Source organism: Ciconia boyciana, chromosome 15, assembly GCF_034638445.1.
Source record: "Ciconia boyciana chromosome 15, ASM3463844v1, whole genome shotgun sequence".
Lineage (NCBI taxonomy): Eukaryota > Metazoa > Chordata > Aves > Ciconiiformes > Ciconiidae > Ciconia > Ciconia boyciana.
In genome coordinates this window covers 4971902-4992274 of record NC_132948.1, presented here as the reverse complement: position 1 = coordinate 4992274, position 20373 = coordinate 4971902, and the positions used below count along the sequence as shown (strand labels likewise).

General features: G+C 41.0%; 2 protein-coding genes across 4 annotated transcripts in view; one reads left to right on the top strand and one right to left on the bottom strand.

The window, feature by feature from the left end:
* LOC140659862 (serotransferrin-2-like) overlaps positions 1-13062 on the bottom strand; it is a 36347-nt gene extending 23285 nt beyond the window's left edge. For 2 of the 3 annotated variants that reach the window (XR_012045251.1, XM_072880032.1), the window contains exons 1-13: positions 12785-12859; positions 10188-10325; positions 7537-7700; positions 6303-6402; positions 4488-4664; positions 3834-4002; positions 3663-3727; positions 2823-2980; positions 1538-1724; positions 1220-1368; positions 910-1000; positions 534-602; positions 54-236 (exon numbers count right to left, since the gene is read on the bottom strand). Coding sequence is in view for 2 of the 3 variants with exons in the window: in XM_072880032.1 (XP_072736133.1) it covers positions 54-236; positions 534-602; positions 910-1000; positions 1220-1368; positions 1538-1724; positions 2823-2980; positions 3663-3727; positions 3834-4002; positions 4488-4664; positions 6303-6402; positions 7537-7700; positions 10188-10239 (1564 nt within the window). In the remaining variant the exon portion in view is untranslated. Of the gene's footprint in view, positions 1-53; positions 237-533; positions 603-909; positions 1001-1219; positions 1369-1537; positions 1725-2822; positions 2981-3662; positions 3728-3833; positions 4003-4487; positions 4665-6302; positions 6403-7536; positions 7701-10187; positions 10326-12784; positions 12860-12993 lie in introns of those variants that run through there. The other variant, XM_072880034.1, reaches the window with a different exon arrangement.
* The window catches only part of PISD (phosphatidylserine decarboxylase), a 30295-nt gene continuing 22924 nt past the window's right edge, over positions 13003-20373 (top strand). Inside the window, exons 1-2 of the mRNA XM_072880045.1 lie at positions 13003-13080; positions 16689-16783. Coding sequence (XP_072736146.1) covers positions 13031-13080; positions 16689-16783 — 145 coding nt within the window. The 5' untranslated portion in view covers positions 13003-13030. The remainder of the gene's footprint in view (positions 13081-16688; positions 16784-20373) is intronic.

Below are 20373 nucleotides of genomic sequence, written 5' to 3'. Positions count from 1 at the left end.
GGGCTTCAAGATTTCCATGGTCTAGTAAACAGATAACCCAGAGCAGCCCTTACCAGAGCCAATGTCACAGTTCTCAGTATCATTCTCCACAGCTCCCACTGTGTATCTGGAAAGCAGTAACCATCCTCCAGGACTATACAGGTGACTGTGGCAGGATCGCCTTCCCCTAAGGTTATGGATGTTAATCTGTTTGGCATTCTTCTTAGCTAGGGCAACAGCATAAACTGGTGGCAGTGCTGTAAAACAATGACAATAACCAGTTATACCAAGGCAATTAAGTATTCCAGACAGGTACAGCCCCTCTCTTCCCTCCCTCATCCTGTCACGATATCTTCAGTTACAGTAGAGGATCTGCATTCTTTGCTTAGGCACAAAGCTCTTGTCCTAGCAGCCCGGCATTATCTGTAAAGCTCCTACTGAACATGCACAGCAATTTCTTTCCCAAACCAACATGCAAATACATTCCTACATAAATCCTAGACGCACCCTCAGGAAAATCTAAACCTTTTGCCTTCTCCAAGTTGTCCTGTTACCTTTGCGCTTCAGATGAATTAGTTTCCCTGTTTCCTCCGTGCTCTTAGCAACCGGGGCACAATCTCCCCCTGGAGAGGAGAGACAACCATTAAGGATCTTGTGACTGCTGTCATTCCTATTACATGGCAGCACCCCGTCAAAAACCTTGCAATCCTCTTGAGCTATGTCAGCATCTCTGTCACTTTTACAAAAGAGATATAATAAACAGCCAGACCAAAAGCTAGAGCCAGTTAGTGGAAGAGCTGGGAAGAGTATTTGGACATATATATTGATTCCTGCTTCCATCACAAAACATCACAAACTGGAAATTTAACTATATTTTTAATGGTACTTTTTTGATTCCCTCCCTTATGTTAAGGTCATGTGAGAACTTACCATAACATTCTGCAGCTACAGGAACCAATCCACACCTCCCTGCAATGTAGACATGTGTTGCATCCAGGGTGACTGCATCAGCCTCACTACTCTGCCAACAGCATTATAGAAAATAACAAAACAGGATTTGCATGAATTGTGTAACCAAGCAGCTGTACTTCCCCACTGGTTGGAAATTCCTCTGCATAAATTCCCTCTCATTCCCACTGGGTCCTCTAGTGTACAAGCTGGTTTTCCTCTTGTTCAGCTCAGATAAGGACATATACACCCTGTGCGGTCTTATATAATCTGACCAGAGGGAGTCTCCTACCTTGATCATTTCAATGCATTTGGTCATGGAAGTTGCTTGGACACAGACTAATGGGTAGGGTTTGATGTTCAGTGCCCACTCCTCACATTTGCGAAGCTCAGCGTCACTGATGCAGCACCAGCGCACAACACTGTTGTCCAAAGAGCTCCCTGCATTAGAAGGAAGGAGCACAGTGAGATCATGTCACCTATGCACCAACCTGTTATTTGCTAAGAGGATGTTTAGGTCTATGCACTTGTGCCTGGCAGAGAGGAATAACATGGAAAGAGAACTTTTTCTTCCTGTTCGTTAGCTAGAGTCCTCTGGAAGGCTTCTCACCTTCATGGCCAAGTCCCTTAAGGAGAGCTACATAATCCAGACCAAGGACATAGGCAATCTCTAGCTGCTCCTCAAGAAGCTGCAGGTGCTGAGTGGCATCCCGGAACAGCAGGTTCTTTCCCCCGAAGGGTGCTGAAGTGAAGAGTTCAAACCTGGCTCTTTCCTTTCCTTTTCGCCCAAAGAGGCGCTAGGGCAAGAACAACACTTTTAATTGCAACAAATCTGCTCATCCTTCCAGTAACAGGCAGCCTCATCCTCCCCTCCCTTCATATCAATGGTTTGTAACATAGCACTCAGGGTTCCATCACACTGGGACAAAGCCCACAGGTACTGCAGTGAGTGGATGGTTCCAGTCCTAAAAGCGTTATATGATTCACTTTTTTGAATAATTTTTTCCCATCTTAGTTACTCCAATTTATCGGGCTGTGCTCAATGTCTCCTACCCTGGAAAGGCAACTGAGGGAGTATAGCTGAGTGAGAACCATTTGTGTTAAAGATCAGTGCAGTAAAAGGGCGCAAGACATCTTATGCTTTATGATAGGGAAGTACCATGTGCAAAGTAGCTCTGTTCAGCCTGATGGTACTGGAAGAGAAGCAAGCACTGAGAAGTGTACTAGGAACACTGCTGCATAGCCATTGCTATGTGTGGGGAACACAGCTAAGATATATGTTAATAAGTGCACTGACAAAGGCATATGAAGATCTCTCAATAAAGAAGAGATTTTGTACAAATGCTATCTGCCAGAGTCCGCAAGACAGCACAGCCCAGCCCACTGGGTTGAATTATTCACTGTCTGCTGGACTATTTTAAGGGCCGGATAACTTCATAAATTCTTTAAATTTGCATTTAAATATGCATTTCAGGTTCAGCTTCAAATAGATTCCTGGATGTCAAGGCAACAGGTACTATTTATAAGTTGAGAAAAAGAGAGGAACAAAGGTGAAGTCTGCCTGAACCTAGGCATCTCCCTCAGCTACATGAGAATTCATGGACGTTCCAGGGCAGGATGAGCACCATTAAGTCATTTTCCAGTTTGGGTCTTATGGCATCTTCTCCTTCGTTACTTATTTATTCCCACCCTTCTACAGAAGAACACTTTAGAGAGAAGTAAAACCTTCTTCCAGAAGCCAGTGCAGGATCCTTCCCCAAAACAACCAATTTTTAGTCCTTTTTCACACTAACTATAAATTTCTCAAGAAAGAAGGCAAACTGCGTGGTAATCTCCACACAAAGATGGAAGAAAAGCCTGTGTCTGGAGATATACAGCTTATAATATCCACTTACCTGGACCATGGTAAGAAATTTGTTGGTGATCTTCTGGAAGTTGTGGCGGGTGATGATGCCACGGCCAGGCCCCTTGCCCAAGTTACAGATGCTGTATTCAGTCAGCTCAGCTGTAGTCCCATCAGGACATAGGAGTTCATATTCCTGTTGTTCTGACTCTGAAACAACAGGGCACTCATGAATCTATGAAGTGAAACATGACTTGGCAGCAGGCACAGAGATGGAAGGTAAAATGTTTTTTGGAGGAGGTTGCTCAAAGATTATGCAAGCAGCACAGTGTACCAAGCACACTTGGGAAAGTTGTCTTTGATATGCTCTTCTCTTAACAAAGAGAGGGACCTCAGCCAGAGGTACTCCAAAATACTCTTTGAACTGTACCCCTGTAAATATGTTTGTTTAAAAATACTTACCTGCAAATACTACTGCTAACCACCTTCAAAAACGTCAATACAGAGCTTGACTGACTTTAAAAATACAAAACAGGTATACGGGAACTGCACATTTTAGCAGCTCAATACACTGAATTTTAAAAGGAATCTTATTAACTCAGGCAATGAAAATGCTGACAGCTGCATCAGAGACTTTAGGCTAAATAAATCACCTGTATAAAAACATCTGTCTGCTCCCATTCTAAGAATGTCCTGTGAGCAATTATTGCTCACTTACTCTTTCTGTTTCTGTTTCCTTCTGACTTGCGTGGAGAGCCCAGAAATACCACTGCACTGCTTGCAGGGATTGAATTTTCCCTGGAAACAACAAAAATATAGGCATATCCCCCAAACTCCCATGCAGGAAAGAGCACCACCAGAGGTTAAAAGGAATCTGAGTTTTTAGGATTACCTGTGGCACTCATAATTGTTAGATGATCTAAAAAGGCAACATCTGCCACTCCATTCTTCAAGCACCTGCAGGAAGACAAATGCCATCATATTAACATGTCACCTGGCTTTCCCTCCCTCACAAGTTCTTTCTCCCCAAAGGTAAATTCAGTGCAAGCGTCACAGAGCTCACCTGAAGGCTCCCTCAGAGTCATAGAAGGGTTCATTACTGCTTGTCTCACAGAAGTGGTTCTTGTCTCTGACATAGGATTTTTGTCCTTGGCAGAGAGCACACAGTCGAGGAGCAGCAACACCAACACCAAACCCAGGGATGCAACTTGCATTGAAATACTCACTGATTACTGCAGATGTAGGGGGAAAAAAAACCAAAAATAAAGAAAAAAAGTCAAATGGGAAAATGGAAGAAAGAAAAGGGGCCAAACATATCATGGGCATAACTAGGACTATGGTACTTTAATAAATAAATAAATAAATCAGCAAATGCGGCTTCATTGTCTAAACTTCAAATTTGAAACATTTGCTGAAAACAGAGGGATCAAATTTTGCTTGGTCGAAACCATCCTTGTGCTGGCTAGATATTGCAAAGATTTGTTCCCTGTTGCATACAGAACACAAAGATTTCCTGTTTTGGTAACAATTCTGCTGCTTTGAGATCACTAGAAAAGTTCTGAAGAGAGCTAAGAGCCAGTATCAAAAACACTCCAAGAGGATATCTAATCCATGAAGCCCTTCAGTTTCCACGTAGCTCAGTTCATTCTACGTCTGCTTGCATTTCACTCACTTTTGCTGAGGGCAGAGACATAGCCCTATGGCTCCTATCACCCACCTTGGCTCAGAGGTTGCACCTCATCCCAGGAAAGATCATTTCTTGCAAGGAGAAAGCCAAGTGGAATATTCCAGCCTGATGTCCACCTGGCTCCATTGTGGCAGCTGCGCACACCTCGTAGCCTCTGGATATCCAGAGTTCCTCGTTTGGCAATGGCCACAGCAAACACACAATTTCCTGCGATAGGACAAAAAATGTAACAGAAATAACTAAATCCCAACTCTGCAGCTTCCATCTGTGTACAGGAGTTCAGCTACTTCTGTGAACATGGCTAAGGAAAAAAATCTTAGGCATATGAAACATAGGTACTCACGCCAGGAACTTTACCATATACTGGCTACACAGCACCTTGTCAAACTGAGTGATTGTCTTGGTTTCAGCTGGGATAGAGTTAATTTTCTCTATAGTGGCTGGTATGGGGCTATGTTTTGGATTTGTGCTGAAAACAATGTTGATAATACAGAGGTGTTTTAGTTGTTGCTGCACTAGTCAAGGACTTTTCAGCTTCCCATGCTCTGCCAGGTACAGAAGAAGCTGGGAGGGGACTCAGCCAGGATAGTTGATCCAAACTGACCAAAGGGCTATTCCATACCATATGACATCATGCTCAGTATATAAAGCTGGGGGAAGAAGAAGGAAGGGGGGGACTTTCTGACTGATGGTGTTTGTCTTCCCAAGTAACCATTACGCGTGATGGAGCCCTGCTTTCCTGGAGATGTCTGAACACCTGCCTGCCCATGGGAAGGAGTGAATGAATTCGTTGCTTTGCTTTGCTTGCGTGCGCAGCTTTTGCTTTACTTTATTAAACTGTCTTTATCTCAACCCACGAGTTTTCTTACTTTACTCTTCCAATTCTCTCTCCCCATCCCACCACGGGGGGAGTGAGCAAGTGGCTGTGTGGTGCTTAGTTGCTGGCTGGGGTTAAACCACGACAGTGATGGAAGTGATGTGCAAAGTGAGAACGTAAAAATCTGGTGGAAAAGGCTTACAAGATCGTCCAGCTCCATCATCCAATGCAATTGCTTCTCAAGAATTTTGAACATTTGTATCACACTGTTTAGGTATTGTAATGGAAAGAACTCCTATGTCTTATCCTCAGAACATACCTACCACCATCAATTCCACTATGATTTCATGGTTCTTAAGGCAAAACAAAATTCACTTCTGTTCTCATACCGTCCCCTTATTAGTGTCTTCCTACATCCATCTGCTAATTTGGCTTCCTTCTCAGATTCACGTCCCACAAGTATTTTCTGCTGTATGCTTGACTTTGGTTCAGACTTATTTATTCTTGCCTTATAAATAATTCATTGCACAGACTGTTCAGGTCTGCCAGGAATGAAGAGAAATCTTACCATAACAAGATTCCCCACCTTATATTCTTGTCTCTTTAGGGTGGGAAGGAGAGAATTCACTCATGAGAGAAGCTAATCTCTTGAAGAACCACTCGTAATGTTCAGTTACACTAGTAAAGAGCATGGTATAAGAATGGACACAGACGGAATAAAACCCTTCTTATTCTCTACAAGATGTAGAACTCCAGTACACTAGTGCTGCGGGCAGGTGTAGATACAGCCAATTTGTCATAGTGACAGTACCACAGGCAGAAAGGCTACTAGATACAAAGCACCACTGGTATTTTATTCATCATCACTAAGTAATTTAGAAACTGTCGTTAGTCACCTCCATACTCCTATAAAGTTAATGAAAATGTACAGACTTTTTTTCAAGAATTCTTGAGCTTTGCCTTCCACTGCACAGCAATTTATTAGCCAAATCAGAAGTACAGCTTATTCTTTTGCTTTATGAACCTACCTTGATCATAGATCTCCTTTGCCACCACTGTCAAACCATATAGCTTTACAGCAGAGTAAACATCTCCAGCATCCAAGGAGGCAGCATCTGCTTTATTTGCCTTAAAAACAAGAGCAAAACCCTCAAAACAAGTGTGTTTACAGGGAAACAAACAAAGCAGCTGCAAGAGCAGAGTTTCTGCCTGAGAAGTAGTAACCAGTGATTTTTACAAACATTTCCTTTGTTTTTAATTGAATCCCTGCTACTAAGCATGGTGAAATGTTAGCAATGAAGGCTGAGTTACCTTCAAAAAATACCAGCTCTTTTCCAGTAACATCCCTTCTCACCTCTTCTTTGGGTCTTCCATTCCAAAAACACAATTCTGATGCCAACTGAAGAAAAAGGCAACCCCTATTTCCTTCTACTGTTCCCCCAAGACCCCAAATCCTTCTCAGAGTTCTCCTGGCTATAATCTTTCCATAACCCAGAAAGTGGAACTGAAGTCTATTAACAAGGGTTGCAGGACTGAATGAAAACACGGAATAAATTATTCTCTGAACCAACAAGAAAGATTTTCTTTGTTTTGTTTTCCAGGTCAGATTTGGACTCCATTGAAGGCAACTGGGACTGAATAAAAATGGAAACTGAAATTCTCTATCCCAATCAAGTTTTAGGTATGTCAATGAAATTATTCTACAGCAAATGCTTATCTTCTTTTTTCATTAGTGAGTTTTTTTCAAAGCATATAGCATTATGAGAAATTCCTTTCAGAACTGGTTAATTACAAGAGCTTACACTTACGAAAAGGTCTGATGTCTAATTTTATTCAAATTAAAGATTTTATATGAAAAAACACTTTGCTCTTTACTTCAGAAGACTGATTAGGAGCTAAAAATAGCAGGGAAGAAAGGGAAGAGAAAATATTCATTATAGTCAGAGTAGGACCAAAACCCACAAGCAAGGGGAATGCTCTGAGCAAGTTTTAATGTGGTAGTTTGGTTTTGTCCATTTATTTCCAAGCAGCTTTTTACTTATTTCCTGGAGATTGCAAGGACATTAGCTGGGGTAAAATAGTACATCTAGTAGAATGCTCATGGGTTTTCATTCTTGCCTCTCAAGCTACCATGTACTTGGTCATATATGCAATACCATCATTTCAGTATCATTTTATTCTCCCATGGATTCTGTTTATCAGTTACTTCTTCAAAAGAGGATTTGGACTCAAAATCAGTTTTAAAAATCTCTGTAAACTCACCCTGATTTTATCAATGCAGTCATATGTATTGTGGGCTCTGATGCAAGAAATCCTAGCAAACGAATTGACAGTAGCAAGGGGCAGCACAGCCGTAAGTGCTTTAGACAGTTCAGCACACTTTCTCTGTTCTAGGTCAGAAAGGGTGCACCATCGGAATTTCTTCCCTGTAGGATCAAAAAATAAGTCAAGATTTGTAGGATTTAGTGAAAAAAAACTCCGTTTAAGACTTAGGGAAGAGGGAGGTTATTTTATTTTCTTTAACTTCAGAAGTAAGTTGATTCTGCTCACTCACACTCACACATCCACACATTTACAGGAACCCAAGACATGTGCCCAAGCAGTCTGACCAAGACCACTTTTGCCCAACATGGAGGACAGTTAATGTTTGTTGTTGAGTCTTTACTATATCTCTTTGCTTCCTCAACTGGCAGCAACAAACTAGTTTTTAATTAGATTTTTCAAGAATCAACAACTATTATGGCATGATCTTTTGCCTCAGAATATTCCTTGCTTCATCCTCCCAAATCTTAGGCAAGGTTGCTACTCAAAATGAGGAAACAGAGGCAAGGACATCTTTACGGCTATGGTCTGTTTTCCTGTTGGGATAGCAAAAAGAGGAATGGCACTTACAATGTAGAGTAACCTTGTTACCACCTTCCTGTTATCAGACTGCAGTTTTTCTCCTAACAAGCCAACTGTGATGTGACCTTATCAGAGCACAGACCTTCTACTCTTGATGTAAACAAGGCATTCCCCAGGGTTTATCAGTTTTATTGCTGTCAGTTGTGTCCTTGCTTATCAATACAGATGATTCTTTTAACCCTTGCTCTGCTGTTTCCTCTGGTGCTTCCATACACACATATTCCCATGCATAATTTATCCATACCAATCTTCATATTTCTGTTACAAAGTTCTAGAGAGTCAGAACTAAGCCTGCAAAAGAACAAGAAGTATGGAGGGAGAATGTTGGTAGGGGATCAAGTTGCTTTAGCTTTGTTGAATTTAGTCTTTAGAGAGGAGATTGTTGGTTTTTAGAGAGACAATAACTGGTGTTCCAAGTCCCAGCTGTCTCACAGCACTGAGCTACATGCTTTGGTAGAACAGCATTTCCCACTGAGCACCATGCTTTATTAGAACAGTATTTCCTCCCCATTTTCTTTCCAGACAAGGACTACCTGATTTTAAATAAGACCCACACCAGAGCTCCAGGGTCAGAAAACCTTAGGTCAGAAGAGAAGTACAAAAAACTTAAGCTGGAAGAAGTTCACAATTAAATGCTACTTTATAATAGAGTAAAACAAATCCCTCAATCCAGGAAGTGGGTATCTGGGACTATTTGAACTTAAAATCGCAATTCTGTGACTTGGACATTCTTCTGTTTTTAAACAATGTACTATCTAAGTGTTGCCTCAGCAATGACAAGTAACTTGCTGCACTTCCCTCAAGATAGACAGGTTTATCTTGCATGACAACACCCACCATGAAAGACAGAAACTAGGGACAATTTGGTTATTGACAATGAAGAAACATGTACTATGTTGAACAGAGTATTGAATAAGCATTAACAACAAAATCCTTACAATCCTACCTCTTCCAAGCAGGAAATTAGTAAGAATTATCTTCATTTCTGGATGACAAACAAAGACATTAAATAACCTGCACAGGAACACTCTATAAATTTGTAGCAGAACTGAACTATTCAGTTGTCAGATCTTTTTCCAGCTGAAAACTAAGTAACCAATAAAAACCAAAACCAAACAGTGCCAGCAGAAAGAAGGAAGATGCAATTAGAAGTGGAGGAGAAGGTGAAACCTCCTTTTCCAGGGGAAGTCGGGGGTTTGGTTGGTTTAAACTGACTATGAAACTACATCCTAAGTAGTCCAGACATGGCAACAAAATTTCCTCTTTTGCTTTAGGCTCCAATTATTCCATCTTGGATGTACTATGACTTATTTTGTATTCTTCCTATTAAATGCCTTCTACTCTGAAATATATCATCATATACATCTCAAGAAGATACTATGCATTTAAGGAGAAAAAAATAGATTCTTATCTATAATAACAGCATGCAGTTATGTAACTTGAGAGATTTTTATACCATGTAATGAAAACCAGGACTGAATGCATAGAAAACATGACAACATCTCTAACATTGTCATTTCCAGATGTTTAAGCATTTGGCTCTTTGGTGATCTATTAATATTAAAAAAAAACATTGCCTGGAATAAATAATGTTTGCAATTAAAACACTGAAGTTTTTCTTTCTTTGAGCATAGCATCAGACATTAGTACTCCACTTGTTTTGACATTAATTCAGCACAATTCCAAAAAGAACCCGTTGTGGTTTTAGAGGGGAGCAGCTTGAGATACACTGATTCATTTTGACAGCATTAATGAGTACACAGATCTCAACTATTCAAAGGAAACAGACCTTCATTGAATTGCTAAGAAACTAGTGTATCAAGCTGCTTCAAAACTAACAGGGTCACCATCTGCCAATGATCAAACAGGAAAAATACAGGCAAATGGAAATCACAGGCACAGTTCTAGCTGCAACTTCTTTGCACAAAAGAAAACAAACCAAAGCAGTTTGTATCCTGGTAACCCATCCAGAGGTCACCTTTCTCCTTCCCTCTCTGCATCAGCCTTACCTGAAGACAGCAAAGGGAAGACGATTAGGACAATTAAAATCACTGTCTTCATGATTACAGCAGTTCAGCAAGGATCCTCTCTCTACCCTGTAGCTCTGCCTTCTCATACCAGGAATTCCACAGTGATGACCAAAGCTCCTGGAAGATAACAAAGGGGTTTTAGGCATCAACAAGGATAAACCAAGATCTAAGGAAAAATCCAAACTGTCAGAGAGCGATATGTCCTTGTATGCAAAGGAGAAAGGGACAGTGTCCTATTCCTATCCACAGATGGAAAATATTCGTGCATTTTCTGCTGTGTTATGAAAGGCATAGGAAGAAATGTAAGCCTCTGGTTTTGAAATAAATTGTGCTTCTCCTGTTTCAAAAGGCACCACTATGCCTTCAGGAGATAGGCAAGACTTACATCTGTCTTACAAAAAAGGTATCTAAAGCTAAGTGAATTGTCCAAACTACTGAACATACCTCTCTACAGAATATTGAAGGGTCCTTCTTACCTTATTTTTTCACCTGATAATGGTTTACCTATTAAGTAATTTTGAACAAAAAGTAAAGCTGGCTTATTTCCCTGTTATCTAACACTTAGCCTGGAGTATTACCTCTTAATTACTCTACAGCAGCCATGATTAACATCATTAATTCTATAGCAGGGAAAAAAAAATACATATATATATAAGCAGAAGTGTGCATACTGGACTGATCTGATGATGCATAAAGTATTGCTAATATGGTTTCATCTTTCCTGTTCAGGAAATAATTGACTATTCCAAAAGTCCTTGGAGAAATCAAGTCTTTTTCCTAGTTTTGTTTTCCTTCTTCATCTTATGGATTTTCTTAGTACTTTCTCTGCTTCATGTATTTTTGCGAATACTTTTCTCAGATTTCTTTTGTTGCCTTGTGCACTCTTCCCTAGTAATTCACAGTCCTTATTCCCCACTTGCTTCTTTTGCATTCACGTACATGGATTCCATTGCTTATCTCTGTGTTTCGTAAGTTCCCTCACTAGATCTGCAACATTTGTTGAAGTGTTATGTCTCCCACTAATCCGATCACAGAAGGAGTTACACTTCTCACTGCTTCCTGAACAAATCTTCTCAAGCCCTAAGATCTCTGTTCTCCCATTTGCTAAGAGAATAACTGTGGTATTATCCCACCCTCTGACTTGGGTCACCTGCACAGGCCTAGCACAGCTCAGTACCCTTTGGGAAGTATGTTTTATTCCTCAGTGAGCGCAGCTTATATAATCTTTTGATAAAATATATTATCAGATGTTAAAAAAAAAACAACAAATGTAAGAACAAAACACATGATAAAAGTCATTTAAGAATAGTTAAATGTCCACATATTTACTTTTAATTCCAGGGAGAAAGATTAGATCAGGACAGATCATTAACCAGTTCAGTCAATGTCAGTTAATATACACTACAAACAAGTGTGTTTCATTTAACTACACCTTAATCTCTGAATCACTCCTGAATCACTTCTGGGGAAACTTGTGGGTCTGGCCCATCAGCAGGGTGCAGTTAGACATCAAAGCTAATGGCTTTTGCAATGCTTGTAGCAAAGCACCTAACAGGATCAAATCCCACCTTCTCTGAGGTTTTACTTCCTGCCAATCCTACCATTATGTTAGCTCAGGATATACGTACATCCCAACAACTCAGTCAGCTAATATTATTACTATTACATGAGGGCTGCATCTGGATCTCTGCTCAAATTTTACATATTTAAAAGTAAAAGGCTTTCCTGTATATGTCTAAGATACTTATACTATGCTGTTGTCTGTGGTGATGTTAAAAAAGCAGAATGACATGAAGATGTTGCAGACTTCATTTAGGCCTAGTCAGGAAAACAAACAAACATTAATCACAAATGTAAAGTAACCAGGTCAGCTGAGAGGACCATGTCCTAAAGCACTGAGGATGCAGAAACACAGCCACAGGACTCTGGAATTCTTTTCCTAGTGATTCACCTTCTGAAACTACTCCCCTACCACGGTCAGAAAATGGTAATTATATACTTCCCAGTAATGTGGCATCTATGCATCTCTCTAGGGATGCATTTAAGGGGTAGAAACCGAATAATCTCTATAAAATCACCTCTGTGCTGCTAGGATTCAGGCAAGGGACACCAGAGTAGGAACAGAATTTACTGCACTACCCTGCCCGACATCTCACTTGCAGGAACAGCATTGTGTCAGCCCCGTGTCGTGTGTCCCCCCAGTAAAATCCCTGCCCTGACATCCCTGGTGCTCCCATATCTGCGGTCAAGGACTTAACCTGCCCCTCAACAGCAACGCTGGGAAGCAGCTGAACCCCAACTGCCTCATCCTCAACTCCCCAAGAAGCAGTCCTCTCCTCAAACCATACCTCCCTTTGGGGAACAGCTTTGTCCTGATACCATATCCCCTTTGTGGAGCAGCCTTGTCCCCATACCACAAACTCTCAGGGACAGCCCTGTCCCCACACTACATGCCCCAGGAAACGGCCCTGTCCCCACATCATGTCCCCTCAGCGACAGCCCTGTCCCCACACCACACCCCCCAGAGAACCGCCCTCACCACATGCCATATCCCGCTTTGGGGAACAGCCTCGTACCCGTGTCCCCATTCCGTATCTCCCCTGAGGAACGGTCCCGTCCCTACACACCGTACTCCCTTCAGGTAACGGCCCCCTCCACACGCCATCCCCCGGGAGCGCCCCGCTCCCTCACAGCACCTCCCTGCCACGGCCCCGCTCGCCCCTCAGCCGCGCCGGCCCCGCCCCCCGTCTCTTGGCCCCGCCCCCCGCCAGTCTCCCGCCCTCACGCGCGGGACGCAGCAGAGGACGCGGCGGCGTGGGAAGATGGCGGTGGCCGTAGCGCGGGGCGGCGGGGCTGTGCTGTGGCGGAGCAGGTACGGGCACGGCAGGCGGGACGGCACCGCGCTGCCTTCGTGGCGAGGGGCCTGGGCCTGGGCCTGGGCCTGGGCCTGTCCGGCCCGGCCCGGCCCGGCCCCGGCAGAGCTGGGGGCGAAGCAGCCGCTGTCTGACAGCCGGCACCCCGTGGGGGGGCGTGAGGAGGAGCCGGGCGGCGGCCCGGCCTCCACCGGGCCGGGGGCCGCAGCCGCCCCCTGCTCTCCGGCTGCCTCGTTCGCTGACGTTTCCCAGCCGGGGTGAAAATGCGATTGTTTCTGGTGCCTCGGCCCTGTCCCCTGGGCATGTGCAAGGAGTCTTGTCCTCGTTCTCCAACCTGGAAAGCAAGATTAAGGTTTTACGTTTTTTAAGAAAGAAAAGCGGGTGGCCTTGTATAATTTTAACTCAGTTACATAGTCTATAGTTGTCAGTGTCTGTTTAGTAGAAATTGGTAGATGGGGGCAGCTCCTGCCCCTGAGGTTATGTAATCCCTGGGGAGGGCCGGCTGTGAGGGGAAGCACCTCACAGGGAACCCGGCAGTCCTTTACAGGAAATGTTCTCTTAAAGCTTATGCTTTTCATAGCAACGAAACAGTTTTGAGAATACTGTTTCTAGGACGCAATTCTATGTTCTTAGACAGAATGCACAATCCCTTTACTCTGCCTTCTCTCAAAACCTGGAAAAACACCCCGTGCACGGAGCATGCCGTTACCATCTGGCCTTGGTGCCTGGCAGCGGATTGTTGTCCCTCGTCCTGCGATGGCTGAAGTCACCGAGGGGCTGAAGTTAATATGGGATCCCAGCAGTTCCCACTCCAAAAACCTCCAGTCAGGTGGCAGAGGCAAGAGGCCAGCGCTCTCCTACACACTTGTACCCATCAAGGTCAGGCTGTCAGGAGCAGGGAAGGTGAGGCTGACAATAAACTATTTAGTCTTGTCATCTTTACCTATTTTCAGACAGATTTCAGAGTAAGGAGGAGACTGGTTTTCCCATGTTGGACACCAAAAACAATTTTGGTAAGAGCTTAGGGTCTGCAATTAATTGTTGTGTCCTTCCTCTGTGATAATCTGTCTGCTGAAGTACAAGTCCCGCTATGCCCTGCCCTACCTTCGCAACATGAACAGCTCCTGGATGCTCCTGTGAAGCCAGCATAGCTAGTTTTGTTCTGGCTGTGCTTTTCTTTTTTTTTTTTATTATTATTATGTATCAAGACTAATATATGTCTTGAGAATACTAGTGCTTTAGGCTGTAGCTAAGTTTTAATTTATTTTTTTTTCCCCCAGCTTTTTAGGGTTCTAAAACTTTTCTGGTAAATTTAAGTCTAATGCTAACTGGATTAGTTCTTAGTTTTTTTAATCCCTTAGAAGTAGTCCGCAGGCTCCCAGCTTACTAATGGGCAAGTACTCCTTTTATCCCAGGTGTTTTAGTATGTTGTAAAGTAGGCCTCGTAATACTGCAAATTAGTGTTGGTCTGGTGTATGACCTAAGCGGATCAGCTGACCTCATTGTTCATGATAAAATTACATGATGTTGCTATGTAAAACATACAGGTTCTGCAGCAGTGTGGGGTGCTTTTTCTGTCTTGCTAAGGAAATAATATCCTGGGAGATGATGCAGCAGTGTGGCATGTTTAGCACCTGGTTACGGGAATCTATGCTTTGGGGAGGGACTGTCCTGTCACGTTTGGGTTAATACAGTGGTTTTAATAGAGACCATGAAGCTGAAGGGCAGAGTGAAATATTACTGACACTATGTTATGAGGATAAGTGAAAACTATAGCTGTTTGTCCTTGGCTACCATTAACACATTGTTAGCAAGTGTCTACTAGTAGCATTATGTGATTTCTAGACAGGAAATCTGCTATTTGTAGACTGTTTTTCTAAAAAAGAGATAATGCCTATATGTGACTAAGCAGACACTTGAAATTGATTCTTTAAATTCTTAATAATCACTTCCTGGAATTGAATCACCCTAAATGATGCAGTAGCTTGTAAGCTAATGAAGTAATTCTGTACTCAGTGTGTATCTGATCAAGAGCAGATGAAAGCAGAGGACCAAATGAAGACATCCCAGCTGTGGCATTTGCATCCTGGGAGTGAGTGGGCTGCACAAATACCTGCCAGACCTGGTTCTTCCCAAGGGTCTGAGCCTGTTGGTGTGAGGCTTGGGCCTGTGATCCTGTCTAACAGCAGGATGTGGTGTTGCCGTGCCACCTTCAAGTACTTGTCTAAACATGCTTATTTACAGACTTTGAACACAAATAGTTCTTGTACAATTGGATGGATCCTTTTCAGATTTATTAGAAACATGAAATGAAATATTATATATTAAACATATGGAAAGTCCTGGTTGAACCTTTTCCCTAGACAACAATTAGTTGTAAGTCTATTTTATGTGTTTTCAGAGTGGCAGAACCACTCGCGTTACAGTTCACCAGCATACAGAGTGGTAAGACAAATTCTAAAGAAGAGCTTCTGTGCCTGGCAGCTTTTTTACTTTTCCAGCTATACCATTTGGTCTAATAAATGACATTACTTCTTCATAGAATCCATAATTATTCTATGTACTCCTCCTCCCCACCAGCATGGCAAGGAAGGAGATATGTGAACCCAATTGATAAGTGTCTCTTAAGATAGGTAGGAGGTTCCTAAATGACACACCTGTGTAGCAGCCTGGTGGAGATGGTATAATCCCAAGTGCTAAATGATCATTACAAAATTTACTACTACATTTGCAAGCAGAGTTTCTTTTGATCAGCATGACTGAATTCACTTTTACCCATTATAAACATGACATTAGATGGAAGTAAATATGGTAGCCGTGTTGTTACAGAAGGTTATGATGCTTGTGCTATGTACTTTCCCTGAAAGTAGAGAAATTTTGTTTTAAACATTGTTGTTTTCCCCAGGAAAATAAAAGTAATTTACTGACCTTAAAGGAGTTTGCATGCTGTTGGATAAAATTGGTCTATGTTAAATTGGAAGCAGATTTAAAGAGTAGTAACTCTCATCTGTTCTGGAACCACTTATTTAAAAAAAACAAAACAAAACAAAAAAACACCCAAACCCTAACAAATGGATTACTAAACAAGTAGGCCAGGGCAGTGCAGAAAATGAGATTAAATTAGATTATATTAGCTTGCTTTTTGAAAAAGACACAGGTTGTATTCATAATCACAAACATTTTAGAACTCCAAACAGGCCAAGATATGGTACATAATGACAACGTAACTAGTTACCCGAAAAAGGCTATTGCCAAGATAAGCACATAAAATACTCAGAAGAGTATCGCTGTTACAATAGAATTAGGCTCAAGAGGAACGTATGTCAATATTTGGTAAGAAAAAGAAAAGATAAAATAGATGCAACATTAAATAAATATCTGCAGGAGCAGTTGGATTGTCAGGGGTTCTTTGGGTTTGTTTTTTTTTTTTTAGGGAAGGAATAGGCCAAAAGGGAATAGGCTCAGTGGGAATTTTATCATACTTTGTAGAGACTTTTCCCTCTATGTTATTCACCTTCTGAGTATAAGATTATTACTATGTTGAACTGCTTACATTTGCATTATTAAACATTTGTTCTTAAGCAACTGTTTCTTGTTGTATTTGCAGTTTGCTGACTAGCTGTAAGTTCCTTACACATGAGAACCTGTGTGTTAGAACTGGAGTTCTGTGGAAGCAGCCACCTTCTAGGACATTTTTCAGTGGTAAGTGAAGGCTTATATCTACCTAGTGTTTTTAAATTCAGGGTTAGTCAAAGTTAGGCAAATTACGGTCACATATTGGTGAATATGAAGTTTTTGAGATTAAAGCAGAAGTGGGAGTCCAGCATCAGAGACCTATTCAATTCATGGCATTTCCATAGACACAAGCTTGCAAATTATGCTTTACTCCTTTGCTGTTTTGTTTTCCAGAGAGTAAAAGAAGTGTATTTACCTATTTCATAAGATTCCTGATGAGGTGTTATTCATTGTTTCGCAGCTATTTTGGAATACTTGGATAGCAAATCTAGCAATAAAAAAAAAACAAACCCAGAAATAATTTCCGTTAACAAGAGGAGTATTTTAGACAAATAGCTTCCCTAGCCAAGGTTGAAAGCTTCTTCTCTGTTCTTTTGGAAGTGTCATCTGTTCCACAACGATTTTATAGGTATGAGGAACCTTGCAGAGATGCAAATCTGGACAGCAGTTTAGATGCTATAGTATCCAGAGCAGTATTGGCTAAAACTGGAAAGGCAGAGCTGATCCCCTCTGGGGGAATGTCAGTCCTCCAAACCAGGAATACCTCTGTGGGGGCTTATTAATAGACCATGCAATTGTTTATTTTCTGGGTATTTTTCCTCATTATTTTTGTTCACTCTCACACTCTGTTATACTTGTGTGTGTTTATCAGAAAGTAACTGGCTTGTTTTGTCATTGTGACATCTGCTGCCCTAATGGTCTCATTTAATGTACCCCCTTTGAGGGTATTTGCCTTTTTTTAAGCTTCTTTTGATACTTTGACAATCATCCTTTTCACTGGGATTATCAATTCCGAAGAAGCCTGCGTAACAGGGCCAGCAGAAAAGGAGCTAGGATAATAAAGTGAATGGCTGCTGTGTTTCTGTTTTCTCCCTCCCCCCCCCCGGAAATTTATATTGGGATCTGTTTCTATCTTCCTTGACAATATATGTTTTTTACAAATTTTCTATTTAATCAATATGTTCAAACATTACAATAGCTGGGCAACTCTGCATCCTTAATACATGCCTTATTGTATGTAAATACAATACAAATGCACCTTTCTCATACCACATCCATCTCTGCACCCTAATGAATCAAGTTTTTCCCCTGTGAGCATTTTTGTACAACTTAACAACGTACTGTAAACTAGGAGCTAGTCATTTAACAACAGTGTCACTTTCTTGGCTTCATCAGGTCAGCCATATGCAAAATGGGGGATTTCATGTTTCCCTATACTCCCTGCTCTCAACAACTGAAGAAAGCAGAATATTTTTGTAAAGCAAATTTAATCAGATAGACTGCAATACTAATAACAGGTGCTAGAGGAAGAAGGACTCTGGGGAAGAGCATATATAATGGAATTTCTTTACCTGTATCTTTTAAAATTTTCCAAACATCTAAAATTTTTCTAGTGAAGATGATCTCTGTATAGCAAATTAAAACCCATTAACCATAGGTTTATTTTTCTTAATTAACTTCTGCACATTACTTAGTTTTCTGAGGAGTCTACAGTTGAAAAATTACTTTTTTAAAGACACAATACAATTTAGCAGAGAGATTCATGTTAGGACAGTGGTTTTATATTAAAAAAACCCCACTTTAATGAACTTGCTGGGTCAATAGTTCATGTACTTCCCACACCTACATTGTATCATTCTCCTTCATTTTGAAAGTTGAAAATCTTTTACATCAGTTTAGTGGTTTTGCATATCCTGTGGCATTTTGTAAGTGTTCTGCTGCTCCAGAGTGTTTCTGGCAGGACTGCACAGCCTAGTAGCAGGCCAGGTATGCTTGTATCTTGCTGGACAATGTCATGAAGGTGGTGTGAAAGAGTCTGCATGGATGTTGGCTGAGAGATCTTTGTAATAGCATAGTCATGAATAATTAGCCTGACAGCTAAAATTATATCCGTTGTCAACATGAAAGCCAATGAAATAATCTTAGACGTGAAGTGACTGACTGAGAAGGGCAACATCAAGCTTAATATATAATGGATAATAAGAAAGTAACAGCACGTATCAGGTGGGAATTTGTTGAAAACTGTTCAACCGTGTTACCTGCTTTGTAGTGCAACTCTTACCAGCTATTTACCGTGAGAAGTCTGAGGAGTTCAGACTTCAGCAGTTTAAGAGGCCTGTAAGAAAGAAAAGGTATAAGTATCCTTCTATATTTCAATCTGTACTTGTAACTTTAATAAATTAGGAAATCAAAGTAGGTTTATGTGAAATGTTTAAGACCTGATTAAAATGATGCTTGCCCTTGGAGTTACTCTAGCTGGGTAATGCTGTGAAGATCAAATATTATTGTTTGGTTTTAATAAATACTTGTTTGTAAACTTGTAGCATATGTGTTGTCATATATTAGTATAACAACTGAATACAGTCTTCAGTTTTTGTTTCTTTGCCAGCTGAGATATGATCCTATTTGCTATAACCATTTATTTGGGTTAACTTGCCTGTCCAAATCCTTTGTCTGGCATGTCATATATGGATATTTCATTATTGAAAAATATGCTTCCACAGATTAATAGAAACAGCAGCTTTTTGTTGTTTAGAAATCAAAGTTAGTCCTTACAGGGGGAAAAAAAAATCTAGGAAGCTGAGATGCATAATGCAAAATTGTTGATCACAGGGAAGGAAAGGTCATTTGAAGTTAGCTTGGAGTCTTGAACAAATTAACTTTTTAGCCAGCCATTTTCTAAGCCATTGATATTTCAGATTCTGATTTGGATTTAAATCTAGATGACTTGCAGATGATGTCATTAGGAAGAGAAGATAACTCTCCTTTAGTTTTATCTCTACCGCTTATAACGGCCTCCTCTAAGTGTTTGTAACCTTTCCTAGAAGAAATTCTTAATTTGGTCAGAGTAAGAAAGCAATGTTTGTATCATTGCATCTGATTGCATAGACTAGAGCATGCCTTCAATTATGCAGTTTCCTTTCTCACCCTGCATTTTTTAATATTTCTGAGGGAACTAATCTTTTTCATCTGTTCCAGAGAAGGAAATTGTTACTTTCTTTTTACTCTTGATTGCTGAATATACCTAATGTTTAAGAGAAATCTGAAACAGGTTAGCCTTATCTGTAAGGAGTTCAGATTTAGGGTTTGAAGCATCTGAAAGTATGTTATAGTATGTTAAAAGTCCTACACCTTTTTCCTCTTGCCCTGGACTTGTTTCTACTGGCTCATGTGCCAAGACACAAGCTTTCCTCACGTTTCTCATGCTGCTTGCCAGAGAGCTGCAGTAGTATTAGTATCATTAGAGAACACGATGTTCAGCTGAAATCTCTAAACAGCACCAACTGCCTGAACATGGTATTATTGCCAGAATGAGGAACTAATCTTTTTGGTTTGGAATTTGTAAACTATTTGTGTCAATTTAATTCATGTCTGAAAGGTGTGGAATTTTATTTTGTCAGGAAAAAAAGCTTAACAACGGCGTGTTGGATGTCTTTGCCAGTGATCATGTTTTGGATACCAGTTACAGAAGTGCTGTTGCATTAATGCTGGAGATGGGGAAAAGTCAACTCTTCAAATAATTTATCAACAAATTAAATTGTGTTTGCTGTGGCTTG